This window comes from Stigmatopora argus, chromosome 20, assembly GCF_051989625.1.
Source record: "Stigmatopora argus isolate UIUO_Sarg chromosome 20, RoL_Sarg_1.0, whole genome shotgun sequence".
In the NCBI taxonomy this organism is placed as follows: Eukaryota; Metazoa; Chordata; class Actinopteri; order Syngnathiformes; family Syngnathidae; genus Stigmatopora; species Stigmatopora argus.
In genome coordinates, this window is record NC_135406.1 from 7,542,347 (window position 1) to 7,557,644 (window position 15,298).

At 42.1% G+C, this 15,298-nt stretch overlaps 3 protein-coding genes across 3 annotated transcripts in view; 2 read left to right on the forward strand and 1 right to left on the reverse strand.

Moving 5' to 3' along the window:
• Positions 1 to 15,298, reverse strand: part of LOC144065881 (uncharacterized) — a 155,121-nt gene that overhangs the window by 88,038 nt on the left and 51,785 nt on the right. The gene's annotated exons all lie outside the window — the stretch shown is intronic.
• LOC144066103 (uncharacterized) lies at positions 611 to 4,518 on the forward strand. Its single transcript, XM_077589450.1, has 2 exons — positions 611 to 650; positions 874 to 4,518. The coding sequence occupies exons 1-2, from the start codon at positions 611 to 613 to the stop codon at positions 2,997 to 2,999; spliced, it is 2,166 nt and encodes a 721-aa protein (XP_077445576.1). The 3' UTR covers positions 3,000 to 4,518.
• On the forward strand, positions 7,662 to 11,569 carry LOC144066104 (uncharacterized). Its single transcript, XM_077589451.1, has 2 exons — positions 7,662 to 7,701; positions 7,925 to 11,569. Exons 1-2 carry the CDS (start codon positions 7,662 to 7,664, stop codon positions 10,048 to 10,050), a joined length of 2,166 nt encoding a protein of 721 aa, XP_077445577.1. The 3' UTR covers positions 10,051 to 11,569.

A 15,298-nucleotide genomic window follows, 5' to 3' on the forward strand; every position in this document is an offset into this window, starting at 1 on the left:
CACCCCGAAGTTGTTACACAGAGGGGATTGTGTGTCGTGCTACTTTAAATTCAGAGTCCTGATGGCTGTGGGAAAGAAGCTGTCCTTAAGCCTCTTTGTCCGTGCTTTGTGAGACCGGTAGTGCCTGCCAGAGGGAAGCAGCTGGAACAGGTTGTGACCAGGGTGGTCCGGGTCCCCAACAATGTTGCCGGCTCTGCTGAGGTAACGAGGGCTGGAACAGGTTGTGACCAGGGTGGTCCGGGTCCCCAACAATGTTCCCGGCTCTGCTGAGGTAACGAGGGCTGGCAATATCTTCCAGTGAGGGCAGAGAGCAGCCGACGATCCTCTGGGCAGTGTTACTCACTCTCTGCATGGCCTTTTTGTCTGCTGCCGTGCTTCCAGCGTACCACACTGTGATGCCGTATGCCAGGATGCTCTCCACAGTGGCTTTATAGAAAGTTACCAGAAGCTTAGTGTCCAAGTTGTTCCTCCTGAGTACCCTCAGGAAATGGAAAACAAAACACCAAACAGGAGAGCATAGAGCCGCTGCACCCGTGCGCGCCACCATCTTGATATCTTTGTTGGATCCGGGGGAGCCGTTTGGGGCCGAGGATTCTTTTGCGGCCCTTCAATGGCAGCGGAGGACAAAAGTCGCATGTCGTTGTCTAACGGTGATGTAGTGTTGAAACCGAGGTTATGTCCTAAAAGTTACTTCTTCTTCAATGATTTATCATAATGTTCATTGAACTTGTCAACATTCCCACTGTGATTGATTGTTTTGTGACGAAATGAATGTATGGCGCCCTCTTCCGTTTGGTTTTATTTCTGTGAACAAGAAATTCAGTCATTTTATAATTGGAAAATGGTTGATCCTTTATCTTTGTGTCTTTGCAGGTTTCAGAAATGATCTTGGTGCTGATGGGCAGGAGTCTGTTGACCTTGAAGGGGAAGTTGAGCTCCCACAAATCAAAGAGGAGGAGCAAGAGTTCCCTCAACAACAAATGGGAGACGAGCAACTTCCGATCAAAACGGAGGAAGATCATTTCACCTGGTCACTTAGTGAGTTCATGAAGAGGGAAGATGTTCTGGGCGTGGCCAGCGGAGGGGCGGAGCCTGCAAACACCACAACATGGACCCAAATTAAAGAGGAGGAGCCAGAGTTCTCTCAACAGTGCAAAAGAGAAGAGCGACCTCCCATCCAAAACGAGGAATGTGTCAAATGGTCAACTGGTGAGCCTTTCAAGAGTGAAGATGATCTGGGCGTGGCCAGCGGAGGGGCGGAGCCTGAAAACGCCTCAGCATGGCCCCAAATTAAAGAGGAGGAGCCAGAGTTCTCTCAACAGTGCAAAAGAGAAGAGCAACCTCCAATCCAAAACGAGGAATGTGTCAAATGGTCTACTGGTGAGCCTTTCAAGAGTGAAGATGATCTGGGCGTGGCCAACAGAGGGGCGGAGCTGCTGAGCGGCAGCTCAACAGAAGGAAGGCGAGCAGAAAATTTAATTGCTCCTTTATCAGATGGCAACCACTTGCTTTTTGACGATGATGATGTTGAAGATGTTAAGAAAAATCCCAGTGGCGACAAACTCTGCAAATGCTTTCAGTGTGGGAAAACTTTTGGGAAAAAGTCTTCTTTGAAAACACATATGAGGAGCCACACTGGGGAGAAACCCTTATCATGTACAGTTTGTGGTAAAACATTTACACACAAGGGAAAATTTAAAATACACACAAGAACCCACACGGGTGACAAATCATTTTCATGCTCAGTTTGTGGTCAAACATTTACACGGAAGGAACACTTAAATCTTCACACAAGAACCCACACTGGTGAAAAAACATTTGCGTGCTCAGTTTGTGGTAAAAGATTTACAGAGAAGGGAAACTTAAAAAGACACACAAGAACCCACACTGGTGAAAAACCATTTGCATGCTCAGTTTGTGGTAAAAGATTTACAGGGAACGGAAGCTTAAAAAGACACACAAGAACCCACACTGGTGAAAAACCATTTTCGTGTTCACTTTGCGGTAAAGCCTTTTCTCAAAAGCAAGATTTACAAAAACACACAAGAATCCACACAGGTGAAAAACCATTTCCGTGTTCAGTTTGTGGTAAAACATTTACACGGAAGGGACACTTAAATATTCACACAAGAACCCACACTGGTGAAAAACCATTTTCGTGTTCAGTTTGTGGTAAAACATTTACACAGAAGGCAACCTTAAAAATGCACACAAGAACCCACACTGGTGAAAAATCATTTTCGGGCTCAGTTTGTGGTAAAAGATTTACAGAGAAGGGAAAGTTAAAAATACACACAAGAACACACACTGGTGAAAAACCATTTGCATGCTCAATTTGTGGTAAAACATTTACACGGAAGGAACACTTAAATCTTCACACAAGAACCCACACTGGTGAAAAACCATTTGCGTGCTCAGTTTGTGGTAAAAGATTTACAGAGAAAGGAAAGTTAAAAATGCACACAAGAACACACACTGGTGAAAAACCATTTGCATGCTCAATTTGTGGTAAAAGATTTACAGGGAACGGAAGCTTAAATCTTCACACAAGAACTCACACTGGCGAAAAACCATTTTCGTGCTCAGTTTGTGGTAAAAGTTTTACAGAGAACAGAAGCTTAAAAATACACACAAGAACCCACAGAGGTGAAAAACCATTTTCGTGCTCAGTTTGTGGTAAAAGATTTACAGAGAATGGAGTTTTAAAAGTACACACAAGAACCCACACGGGTGAAAAGCCATTTTCGTGTTCAGTTTGCGGTAAAGCCTTTTCTCAAAGGCAAGATTTACAAAAACACACAAGAACCCACACTGGTGAAAAACCATTTTCGTGTTCAGTTTGCGGTAAAGCCTTTTCTCAAAAGCAACACTTAAAAACGCACACAAGAACCCACACTGGTGAAAAACCATTTTCGTGTTCAGTTTGCGGTAAAGCCTATTCTAGAAATGAATCCTTAAAAATCCACATAACAACCCACACTGGTGAAAAACCATTCTGAGAATACATGTTGGCTAAGGATTGAAAGCCTACCATAACTCAATCTTCGTTTTATTCTCCATCTCTTGATGTTTATTGTGCCCAATCTGAATAAATCAAACCATTCTCCATTTTGGAGCATCAACCGGATGTTTTTTCGACGGACAGTTTGTCGAACAGACATTTCGTCGATGGATTCGCTCGCTCTCAAAGTTATAAACATGAGAGAGGGAGAGTTTGTCATTGCATTGACAATTAAACACTTTAGCATGTCACATATACAAACACACACCGTTTACAAGAAATTACAAATAATATACTAATAGTCTCGATGTGTCTGTTCGGCGAGCTGTCTGGCGTCGTCGCGGGCTAAAAGTATACTAAGACTTTTATTTGTTTGATAAAAATGACCAGATAAAGTATTTCAACACCTTGCTGTATTGCAAGTTCTCTCACTTAGAATTTGAGAGAATGAAGGTTCATCTGCACCTCACAGTCAACATGAATCGGACGTCTACCGCCATCAATGGCAGCCGATGGATTAAATGAGTACTGAGTGTAGTGTGGCCAAGCGGTCCAATGTGCTGGATTTAAGCTTCAGTCTCAGGAGGCATGGGTTCAAATCCCACAACTGCGAATAATTCACAGGCTGTTTATGAGATTTAGTCGTAAGGATAGACTTAAAAGACGCAAATGTGTTGTGATAAGCGGTGGCCAATGACGGCTTTGCTTGCTTTTTCAATTTCTGTATGAGGGATCATTGTAATCGCAGTATAATTGTATTTTGCATTCTGAAAATCTTGTTTACACTTTTTAACGTGTAATATCGATCCACACTATTCAAATACAGTAATACCTTAAGATACAAGCTTACAGTGGGATCGAGCTAGTATGTCAATTTACTCGTATCTCAAGTCAATTATTCCCATAGAAATGAACAAAATACAAATTACCTTATTTTCACGACTATAAGGTTCACCGCATTATAAGGCGCACCCTCAATGTTTGACACATTTTAATTTTTTTCCCATATAAAGCACACTGGATTATAAAGCGCCCTGTCTATTTTGGAGAAAATTTAAGACTTTTAAGTGCGCCTTATAGTCGTGAAAATACGGTAATCAGTTTCCATACTAAAAAAACACAAAAAATTGTTCTAATTTACTACCGAATCACAATTGAGAACATCTGGTATGCTCATATTGCAAATTTGTCTTGTATGTTGGAACACTTGTATGTCAAGGTAATACTGTATAAGAAAAGAGTGTTGTTGAAGATTTTATTTACTTCCAAATTCTATCCGAAATAGTAGAGCCTAAATTAGGAAATTACAAAGTGAATAATCAATAATGTGATCTAAATGATACATTAGTAACATTAGTAGATATATGGTGTGAAAGACAATGAATTTGCTCAAAATAAATAAGTTGTACAATGTCCTTATACTTTTGTCATATTATAAGATGAATCACGTTTTTAAACCGATTTATCGTGTCATCTTTTTGGTAGTTCCAATAAAGCTCTCTTTTTGGCGAAAAATACTTTTTGGGTCTTTTTGTTGACAAAATCAGCCTTCCAAATTCAAAGGTGACAAAAAAGAGAAGTGTTATGTGCTAAGATTTAAAAATTAAGGAAAATGAATACATTAATTTGAACAATTTGACAAATTAATAGTTTTCTTTCTACAGGGGTGAAAATACAGTAACTTCATGTCTGAAATTAGCGGTTAATTGTTTTTATCTTTTTGATGTTGAAGGGGATAATTGGTAGAAAAGTAACTACATTTTTATTTTTGCTTTACTTGGCTTATTTACATTAGAAAAGCGTAACCGGACGATTCGCCGAAAGACGTTTCGCCGAATGGATGTTTGGCCGAACGGAGGTTTCGCCGAAACTGGATCGTGTGTGTACACCAGTGGCGGGCGGTGCATTTTCTGGTAGCGCCTTCAACGTATCAATCCAACCCTCAAAAACTTTTATGGCTATAAAACCTCTACTGCAGCTACAGCTGCGACACATAAAAAAAAATCAATAAATTAATGCACAAAAATGGGGTAAAATCCACTTCCTAGCAGCATTTCATGATTAAATACAAATACTGGAGCTTTTCACACATGAAACCGGGCGAGGGGGTGATTTTTTTTCCCGTTTTTTTTCCACGACAACGCACTCGTAAACGGAACAAACAAATTTAAATTAACTTGGATTAATATATACAGACACTCAAACATACGTTTAATGTAACTTTACACAAAACTGAATTCTAATTTTGTTGTAATCTTTTGTTACCTTCGTTTTCCGGGTTGGCGGTTTGCCACGCCTCCACCCTCACGTTCGCTATCGATGGACTGTTTGCTGTTGTATTGCCTTCAAAATATTCCCAAAATGATGCACACAAATGTCCTCACAATAGGATAACGCAAGACCACTTGCCAACGAGAAATAGTCTTTAAAGAACGATCGCGGGAGCTTCTTTCCTCAGAAAGAATAACAGGAAATACAATAGTTGAGCTTACCCACGTATTGATTGTGGGTAATGAAGTTTTATTCTGAGAAAGGTTGCCATTGCCTATGGGTGTTGTGTGCACGAGTATACTTCATTACCCAGAAAGCCCTCTTTTTGCCCGCGCATGCGCGTTGTGCGTTTCCTTGTCTTAGGAGAAACTCTTCTGAATTAATCGTTCCGTGCTCGTAAATATTGTTATACACGAAATATATGCAAAAAAGACCTGGCTTGGTCGCATCACAAAATTTTGATCGCATGACGGGCGAATTATTCGATCGAAATTTCCGCCGTAAGACGAGAATTTTGTATGACGAGCGGTCGTATGACGAGGTACCACTGTACTGGAGCTTTTGAGACATTACAACCAGACCAGGGGGTGATTTTTCCCGGGAAAAGACAGCGATGGACGTCAATGGTGAAACGCCAAAAATTAAACTGGGGTAAAATCCACTTCCTAGCAGCATTTTGTGATTAAATACAAACACTGGAGCTTTTCAGATATCAGAACTTGTCCCACAATTGAAATATTATTTAGGAATATAGCCATATTTTACTCACCAAAAAAACTTTTTACACAATATCCATCCTCCTTTCTTCCTTCTTTCCTATCGCCATCAAAGCTAATGATGAAAGTCGAGCCTGTCCTGTCATATTTCCGGCATAGTCGGTTTTGAAAATAGCTTTAAATCAACACAACAATATACTAGTTGCTTGTGGAGCTAAGTTAGTGCCGCACACACCATTTTCCCGGCTGTAACAGGCTTGCTAGCTTCGGAGTTGACCGCCCTTTCTTAATGATGTCCATTTTTTTCTGGAAAAGTCCGTCTGGAAAATAGCTTTGTGAGCAAACAGAATCCATTTGTTTTTGCTTCTCTCGGCCATTGTGGGTGGAGTTTGCGATCTCAGCTGCCTCGGGTACTGCTTTGGCCCGCCTACTAGCCAATCATAGTTGGTGAAACCAATGAAGTATTCCAGCCAGCAAAATGCTAACGCCTATGAAAAATCATTGTGGGGTTGCCAACTCGAAATCTGATTGGTTAAAAGCAACAGTCTAGTTTAATGCAGCAGAGCCCGCAAGAACTGATTGTGCAGGCTTTGAGGCAGGTCTGATCTGGCAACAAATAATGGCTGAAATGGGATTGGTTAAATGCTTCAATATGAAAACACACATCTGGAAGCAGTGCAACCAGGGGGAAAAGCAATGAAAGGAAGCTAAAATAAATAAAAATAAAATCAGACTTAGGCTTATCATCATCATTGACTAGACAAAAGCCTAATTGTCATCATAGCCAGCTGCGTATGACGAAATTGAAAGTGCTTCTCCATAAAGTGCGCTTTTCCCAGGCAAGAGCCCAACCAAGTGATAGTTTCAGACTTGCTGGCACTCTGCCGTGATGGATACATCGCATCACCTCCCGAGCGCAACCAACTCCCGGCGAGTGCGAAAAGGTTCGCCTCACCGATGCCAACAAAGAATAAAATGGATCAGTTACCTCCCACTGTCTGCTTATTTACCTTCAGTCAGCCAGCAGGAGGCAGATCACCGCCCAACGTCCTTCATGTTTCCTCACCCCGAAGTTGTTACACAGAGGGGATTGTGTGTCGTGCTACTTTAAATTCAGAGTCCTGATGGCTGTGGGAAAGAAGCTGTCCTTAAGCCTCTTTGTCCGTGCTTTGTGAGACCGGTAGTGCCTGCCAGAGGGAAGCAGCTGGAACAGGTTGTGACCAGGGTGGTCCGGGTCCCCAACAATGTTGCCGGCTCTGCTGAGGTAACGAGGGCTGGAACAGGTTGTGACCAGGGTGGTCCGGGTCCCCAACAATGTTCCCGGCTCTGCTGAGGTAACGAGGGCTGGCAATATCTTCCAGTGAGGGCAGAGAGCAGCCGACGATCCTCTGGGCAGTGTTACTCACTCTCTGCATGGCCTTTTTGTCTGCTGCCGTGCTTCCAGCGTACCACACTGTGATGCCGTATGCCAGGATGCTCTCCACAGTGGCTTTATAGAAAGTTACCAGAAGCTTAGTGTCCAAGTTGTTCCTCCTGAGTACCCTCAGGAAATGGAAAACAAAACACCAAACAGGAGAGCATAGAGCCGCTGCACCCGTGCGCGCCACCATCTTGATATCTTTGTTGGATCCGGGGGAGCCGTTTGGGGCCGAGGATTCTTTTGCGGCCCTTCAATGGCAGCGGAGGACAAAAGTCGCATGTCGTTGTCTAACGGTGATGTAGTGTTGAAACCGAGGTTATGTCCTAAAAGTTACTTCTTCTTCAATGATTTATCATAATGTTCATTGAACTTGTCAACATTCCCACTGTGATTGATTGTTTTGTGACGAAATGAATGTATGGCGCCCTCTTCCGTTTGGTTTTATTTCTGTGAACAAGAAATTCAGTCATTTTATAATTGGAAAATGGTTGATCCTTTATCTTTGTGTCTTTGCAGGTTTCAGAAATGATCTTGGTGCTGATGGGCAGGAGTCTGTTGACCTTGAAGGGGAAGTTGAGCTCCCACAAATCAAAGAGGAGGAGCAAGAGTTCCCTCAACAACAAATGGGAGACGAGCAACTTCCGATCAAAACGGAGGAAGATCATTTCACCTGGTCACTTAGTGAGTTCATGAAGAGGGAAGATGTTCTGGGCGTGGCCAGCGGAGGGGCGGAGCCTGCAAACACCACAACATGGACCCAAATTAAAGAGGAGGAGCCAGAGTTCTCTCAACAGTGCAAAAGAGAAGAGCGACCTCCCATCCAAAACGAGGAATGTGTCAAATGGTCAACTGGTGAGCCTTTCAAGAGTGAAGATGATCTGGGCGTGGCCAGCGGAGGGGCGGAGCCTGAAAACGCCTCAGCATGGCCCCAAATTAAAGAGGAGGAGCCAGAGTTCTCTCAACAGTGCAAAAGAGAAGAGCAACCTCCAATCCAAAACGAGGAATGTGTCAAATGGTCTACTGGTGAGCCTTTCAAGAGTGAAGATGATCTGGGCGTGGCCAACAGAGGGGCGGAGCTGCTGAGCGGCAGCTCAACAGAAGGAAGGCGAGCAGAAAATTTAATTGCTCCTTTATCAGATGGCAACCACTTGCTTTTTGACGATGATGATGTTGAAGATGTTAAGAAAAATCCCAGTGGCGACAAACTCTGCAAATGCTTTCAGTGTGGGAAAACTTTTGGGAAAAAGTCTTCTTTGAAAACACATATGAGGAGCCACACTGGGGAGAAACCCTTATCATGTACAGTTTGTGGTAAAACATTTACACACAAGGGAAAATTTAAAATACACACAAGAACCCACACGGGTGACAAATCATTTTCATGCTCAGTTTGTGGTCAAACATTTACACGGAAGGAACACTTAAATCTTCACACAAGAACCCACACTGGTGAAAAAACATTTGCGTGCTCAGTTTGTGGTAAAAGATTTACAGAGAAGGGAAACTTAAAAAGACACACAAGAACCCACACTGGTGAAAAACCATTTGCATGCTCAGTTTGTGGTAAAAGATTTACAGGGAACGGAAGCTTAAAAAGACACACAAGAACCCACACTGGTGAAAAACCATTTTCGTGTTCACTTTGCGGTAAAGCCTTTTCTCAAAAGCAAGATTTACAAAAACACACAAGAATCCACACAGGTGAAAAACCATTTCCGTGTTCAGTTTGTGGTAAAACATTTACACGGAAGGGACACTTAAATATTCACACAAGAACCCACACTGGTGAAAAACCATTTTCGTGTTCAGTTTGTGGTAAAACATTTACACAGAAGGCAACCTTAAAAATGCACACAAGAACCCACACTGGTGAAAAATCATTTTCGGGCTCAGTTTGTGGTAAAAGATTTACAGAGAAGGGAAAGTTAAAAATACACACAAGAACACACACTGGTGAAAAACCATTTGCATGCTCAATTTGTGGTAAAACATTTACACGGAAGGAACACTTAAATCTTCACACAAGAACCCACACTGGTGAAAAACCATTTGCGTGCTCAGTTTGTGGTAAAAGATTTACAGAGAAAGGAAAGTTAAAAATGCACACAAGAACACACACTGGTGAAAAACCATTTGCATGCTCAATTTGTGGTAAAAGATTTACAGGGAACGGAAGCTTAAATCTTCACACAAGAACTCACACTGGCGAAAAACCATTTTCGTGCTCAGTTTGTGGTAAAAGTTTTACAGAGAACAGAAGCTTAAAAATACACACAAGAACCCACAGAGGTGAAAAACCATTTTCGTGCTCAGTTTGTGGTAAAAGATTTACAGAGAATGGAGTTTTAAAAGTACACACAAGAACCCACACGGGTGAAAAGCCATTTTCGTGTTCAGTTTGCGGTAAAGCCTTTTCTCAAAGGCAAGATTTACAAAAACACACAAGAACCCACACTGGTGAAAAACCATTTTCGTGTTCAGTTTGCGGTAAAGCCTTTTCTCAAAAGCAACACTTAAAAACGCACACAAGAACCCACACTGGTGAAAAACCATTTTCGTGTTCAGTTTGCGGTAAAGCCTATTCTAGAAATGAATCCTTAAAAATCCACATAACAACCCACACTGGTGAAAAACCATTCTGAGAATACATGTTGGCTAAGGATTGAAAGCCTACCATAACTCAATCTTCGTTTTATTCTCCATCTCTTGATGTTTATTGTGCCCAATCTGAATAAATCAAACCATTCTCCATTTTGGAGCATCAACCGGATGTTTTTTCGACGGACAGTTTGTCGAACAGACATTTCGTCGATGGATTCGCTCGCTCTCAAAGTTATAAACATGAGAGAGGGAGAGTTTGTCATTGCATTGACAATTAAACACTTTAGCATGTCACATATACAAACACACACCGTTTACAAGAAATTACAAATAATATACTAATAGTCTCGATGTGTCTGTTCGGCGAGCTGTCTGGCGTCGTCGCGGGCTAAAAGTATACTAAGACTTTTATTTGTTTGATAAAAATGACCAGATAAAGTATTTCAACACCTTGCTGTATTGCAAGTTCTCTCACTTAGAATTTGAGAGAATGAAGGTTCATCTGCACCTCACAGTCAACATGAATCGGACGTCTACCGCCATCAATGGCAGCCGATGGATTAAATGAGTACTGAGTGTAGTGTGGCCAAGCGGTCCAATGTGCTGGATTTAAGCTTCAGTCTCAGGAGGCATGGGTTCAAATCCCACAACTGCGAATAATTCACAGGCTGTTTATGAGATTTAGTCGTAAGGATAGACTTAAAAGACGCAAATGTGTTGTGATAAGCGGTGGCCAATGACGGCTTTGCTTGCTTTTTCAATTTCTGTATGAGGGATCATTGTAATCGCAGTATAATTGTATTTTGCATTCTGAAAATCTTGTTTACACTTTTTAACGTGTAATATCGATCCACACTATTCAAATACAGTAATACCTTAAGATACAAGCTTACAGTGGGATCGAGCTAGTATGTCAATTTACTCGTATCTCAAGTCAATTATTCCCATAGAAATGAACAAAATACAAATTACCTTATTTTCACGACTATAAGGTTCACCGCATTATAAGGCGCACCCTCAATGTTTGACACATTTTAATTTTTTTCCCATATAAAGCACACTGGATTATAAAGCGCCCTGTCTATTTTGGAGAAAATTTAAGACTTTTAAGTGCGCCTTATAGTCGTGAAAATACGGTAATCAGTTTCCATACTAAAAAAACACAAAAAATTGTTCTAATTTACTACCGAATCACAATTGAGAACATCTGGTATGCTCATATTGCAAATTTGTCTTGTATGTTGGAACACTTGTATGTCAAGGTAATACTGTATAAGAAAAGAGTGTTGTTGAAGATTTTATTTACTTCCAAATTCTATCCGAAATAGTAGAGCCTAAATTAGGAAATTACAAAGTGAATAATCAATAATGTGATCTAAATGATACATTAGTAACATTAGTAGATATATGGTGTGAAAGACAATGAATTTGCTCAAAATAAATAAGTTGTACAATGTCCTTATACTTTTGTCATATTATAAGATGAATCACGTTTTTAAACCGATTTATCGTGTCATCTTTTTGGTAGTTCCAATAAAGCTCTCTTTTTGGCGAAAAATACTTTTTGGGTCTTTTTGTTGACAAAATCAGCCTTCCAAATTCAAAGGTGACAAAAAAGAGAAGTGTTATGTGCTAAGATTTAAAAATTAAGGAAAATGAATACATTAATTTGAACAATTTGACAAATTAATAGTTTTCTTTCTACAGGGGTGAAAATACAGTAACTTCATGTCTGAAATTAGCGGTTAATTGTTTTTATCTTTTTGATGTTGAAGGGGATAATTGGTAGAAAAGTAACTACATTTTTATTTTTGCTTTACTTGGCTTATTTACATTAGAAAAGCGTAACCGGACGATTCGCCGAAAGACGTTTCGCCGAATGGATGTTTGGCCGAACGGAGGTTTCGCCGAAACTGGATCGTGTGTGTACACCAGTGGCGGGCGGTGCATTTTCTGGTAGCGCCTTCAACGTATCAATCCAACCCTCAAAAACTTTTATGGCTATAAAACCTCTACTGCAGCTACAGCTGCGACACATAAAAAAAAATCAATAAATTAATGCACAAAAATGGGGTAAAATCCACTTCCTAGCAGCATTTCATGATTAAATACAAATACTGGAGCTTTTCACACATGAAACCGGGCGAGGGGGTGATTTTTTTTCCCGTTTTTTTTCCACGACAACGCACTCGTAAACGGAACAAACAAATTTAAATTAACTTGGATTAATATATACAGACACTCAAACATACGTTTAATGTAACTTTACACAAAACTGAATTCTAATTTTGTTGTAATCTTTTGTTACCTTCGTTTTCCGGGTTGGCGGTTTGCCACGCCTCCACCCTCACGTTCGCTATCGATGGACTGTTTGCTGTTGTATTGCCTTCAAAATATTCCCAAAATGATGCACACAAATGTCCTCACAATAGGATAACGCAAGACCACTTGCCAACGAGAAATAGTCTTTAAAGAACGATCGCGGGAGCTTCTTTCCTCAGAAAGAATAACAGGAAATACAATAGTTGAGCTTACCCACGTATTGATTGTGGGTAATGAAGTTTTATTCTGAGAAAGGTTGCCATTGCCTATGGGTGTTGTGTGCACGAGTATACTTCATTACCCAGAAAGCCCTCTTTTTGCCCGCGCATGCGCGTTGTGCGTTTCCTTGTCTTAGGAGAAACTCTTCTGAATTAATCGTTCCGTGCTCGTAAATATTGTTATACACGAAATATATGCAAAAAAGACCTCCTCCTATGCTTTTGCTTGTTAGTTCCTTTGAACGATCGTTCCGAAAAAGCGTTCGGCTAGCTAGCGATACCGCAGCGTCAGGGATTTGCGGGTGTAGCCACGTTTCCGTGATGAGAATAATGTTACAGTTCTTAACAAAGCTGTTGGTGGCAATTCGAAGTTCCAACTCATCCATTTGGTGGGTGATGGATCTGGCGTTGGTCAAAAAGATACTCGGAAGCGGTGCTCGGTGTGGTTGTTGACTTAGCTTAGCAGCAAGTAGCAGTAAGGTGAATTCTGGTAAAGATCGAGACTACGGACTTCCCAAGTGTATTTGTATTTGTCATAAATAAAAAATGATTATGGGATTGCGTATGTTACACCCTGCATTCGATCTTGACACACAGGGGGAAACAATCAGAACAGTGAGATGTTGTTGTTACTTCAATCCAACTTTTACTGTAATGATTCAACACACCTCCCGTGCCTCAAGCTATTTGCTAAGACATCAGTAATCGAATACCGATCTTCACATTCAATCCAAACTCGTTGTGCATTCTCAACATTCAATCATTAATAAATCAAACACTCTAGTATGTCACACTAATAGATCAAACACTCTAGTACAGGGGTGGCCAAACCCGTCCTCGAGGGCCGCTGTGGGTGCAGGTTTTTGTTCCAACCGATCCAGCCCAGGCACTTTGACCAATGAGATTTCTGCAGAAAACAAGAAGCACCTGACTGCAATCCACTGATTGCACTTGTAGGACACCAGATTGGTGAAAAGGTGTCCTCTTGATGGGTTGGAATGAAAACCCGCACCCACTGCGGCCCTTTGTGGAATAGTTTGGACAACCCTGCTCTAGTATGTCACACTCTCCCCCACAAAAACAAACGTCGTCCCGACATCAGTATATTCCAAATATCTTCCCCTTGTTGGTTGTAATGCTGAACAGTCTAGCGAACTTGTCATTTCACATCCTCTTCTGTAAGCTGATACTCATGAAAACTCCAGGCGGCAAGGGCCACAGTTCAAATATAATCCACAACTCGTACGGTCCACGTTCACTGGATGGAAACTGTAATCACAGTCCGTAACAGTCCATGTTCGCATAATACATGTCACCCTTGTAGGCTCAAGCCTGTTGGAGTCCATACATAAAGGGTGGTTGAATGTAATATGGCTGCAGGTGTACTAACCAAGGAACCACTCCTGGTGCAGGGTAAGCAGGTAGCAGCTGATGTGGTGACTGAGTACTATAACAGGAGGGGACACCAAGCTGATCATAGGTCGTTCGTCGTGGTGGATGTCTCTCACTTCTTGGCCGTTCATAAGTCAACGCCTCAGGTTCATTCACAGTGGTTGGCGGAGAGGTCTCTGATAAATGATCATCACGAGGATCTTCAACAGCCAGATTTGTTCCCTCACCAGGCAGGTCCTCCAGCTGATAGTCATCTTCTGCTTGTACTGGTCCGGAAGCAGGGCCCTTCACTTCGAGTCTCTGATTCGCTGGCAGTGGCCTGTGCTTAGACTCCATCCCTTGGGCATCTCTCTCATTTAGCACCTGGAGGGGCTCGTAGTAAAAGTCATCTTCGTAACCACTGTCTTGGTCTGTCTCTTGAAGATGAGATACCGGCTGCTGTTTATTTCTCTCCATACTCTTGTCAATTTTTCCTCCTTCTGGTGTCAGGTTTTTTATCAGGATGCGCTCTCCTGGTTGTAGCACGGAGCTCCTCACTTTGGTGTCATAGTGCTTTTTACCTCGTTCTGCAGCTTTTCGTACACTCACGGTGGCAATGGTGTACGCCTCCTCCATCCCTTGTCTCCCTTTCTCCACTTTGGCCTTGTATAACTCCAGCTTGTCAGCTATGATTGCGCGTTCTCTCAGCGCATCCAGTTCATCACGATAGGCACGGGCTGCACGGGCGTCTACGAGCAGCTTCAAATTCTCCTGCTGGAGCCTCTTTATTTCTTCCTCCATGTTTTCCTGCTGGTGTCTGTTGTCCAGCAGTTGTTCATTCCTCTGTTCTAGCTCTTGTCTAAGTCGTCTGATCTTTGCCTTTGAATCGGCAGGTTCCACCATCAGGTGTTGCTGAGTTCCCACCTGCTGCTGTTGCATGCTGGGAGGATTGACGATGGCCTGTGGACTGGGTGTGCCACAAAGCACACGAACCACACCTTCCCTTTCCTGAGTTAGCTCTGCTATAGTCTCTTCTTTTAGTGTTCTGCCTCCTCGGATTTTACATCCAGCTTGGAAATGTCCTCCACTCCCACACCGATAATGTGTGCACTTCACATCTCGCCCTCCCTGCTGACAAGCAAAACACCTTCTTGGGACATAAGCAGGGCGGCTAGTGTTCCAGGGGGGTGCTGGGGGCTTGCTGTAGTAATTTTGTTTTTCAAAAGGTGGCTGGGGCTCCCTAACTGGTCTTCTAACTGAAGGTGGGAGGTAGGACTGAGGCTGAAACATAGCCTGCTGTAGTGTCTCTCTAATCTGAGCTATCTCTGCACTGAGAACTTTAAGAGAAGCAACACTTGCCTTAAGTTCAGTCAACTCC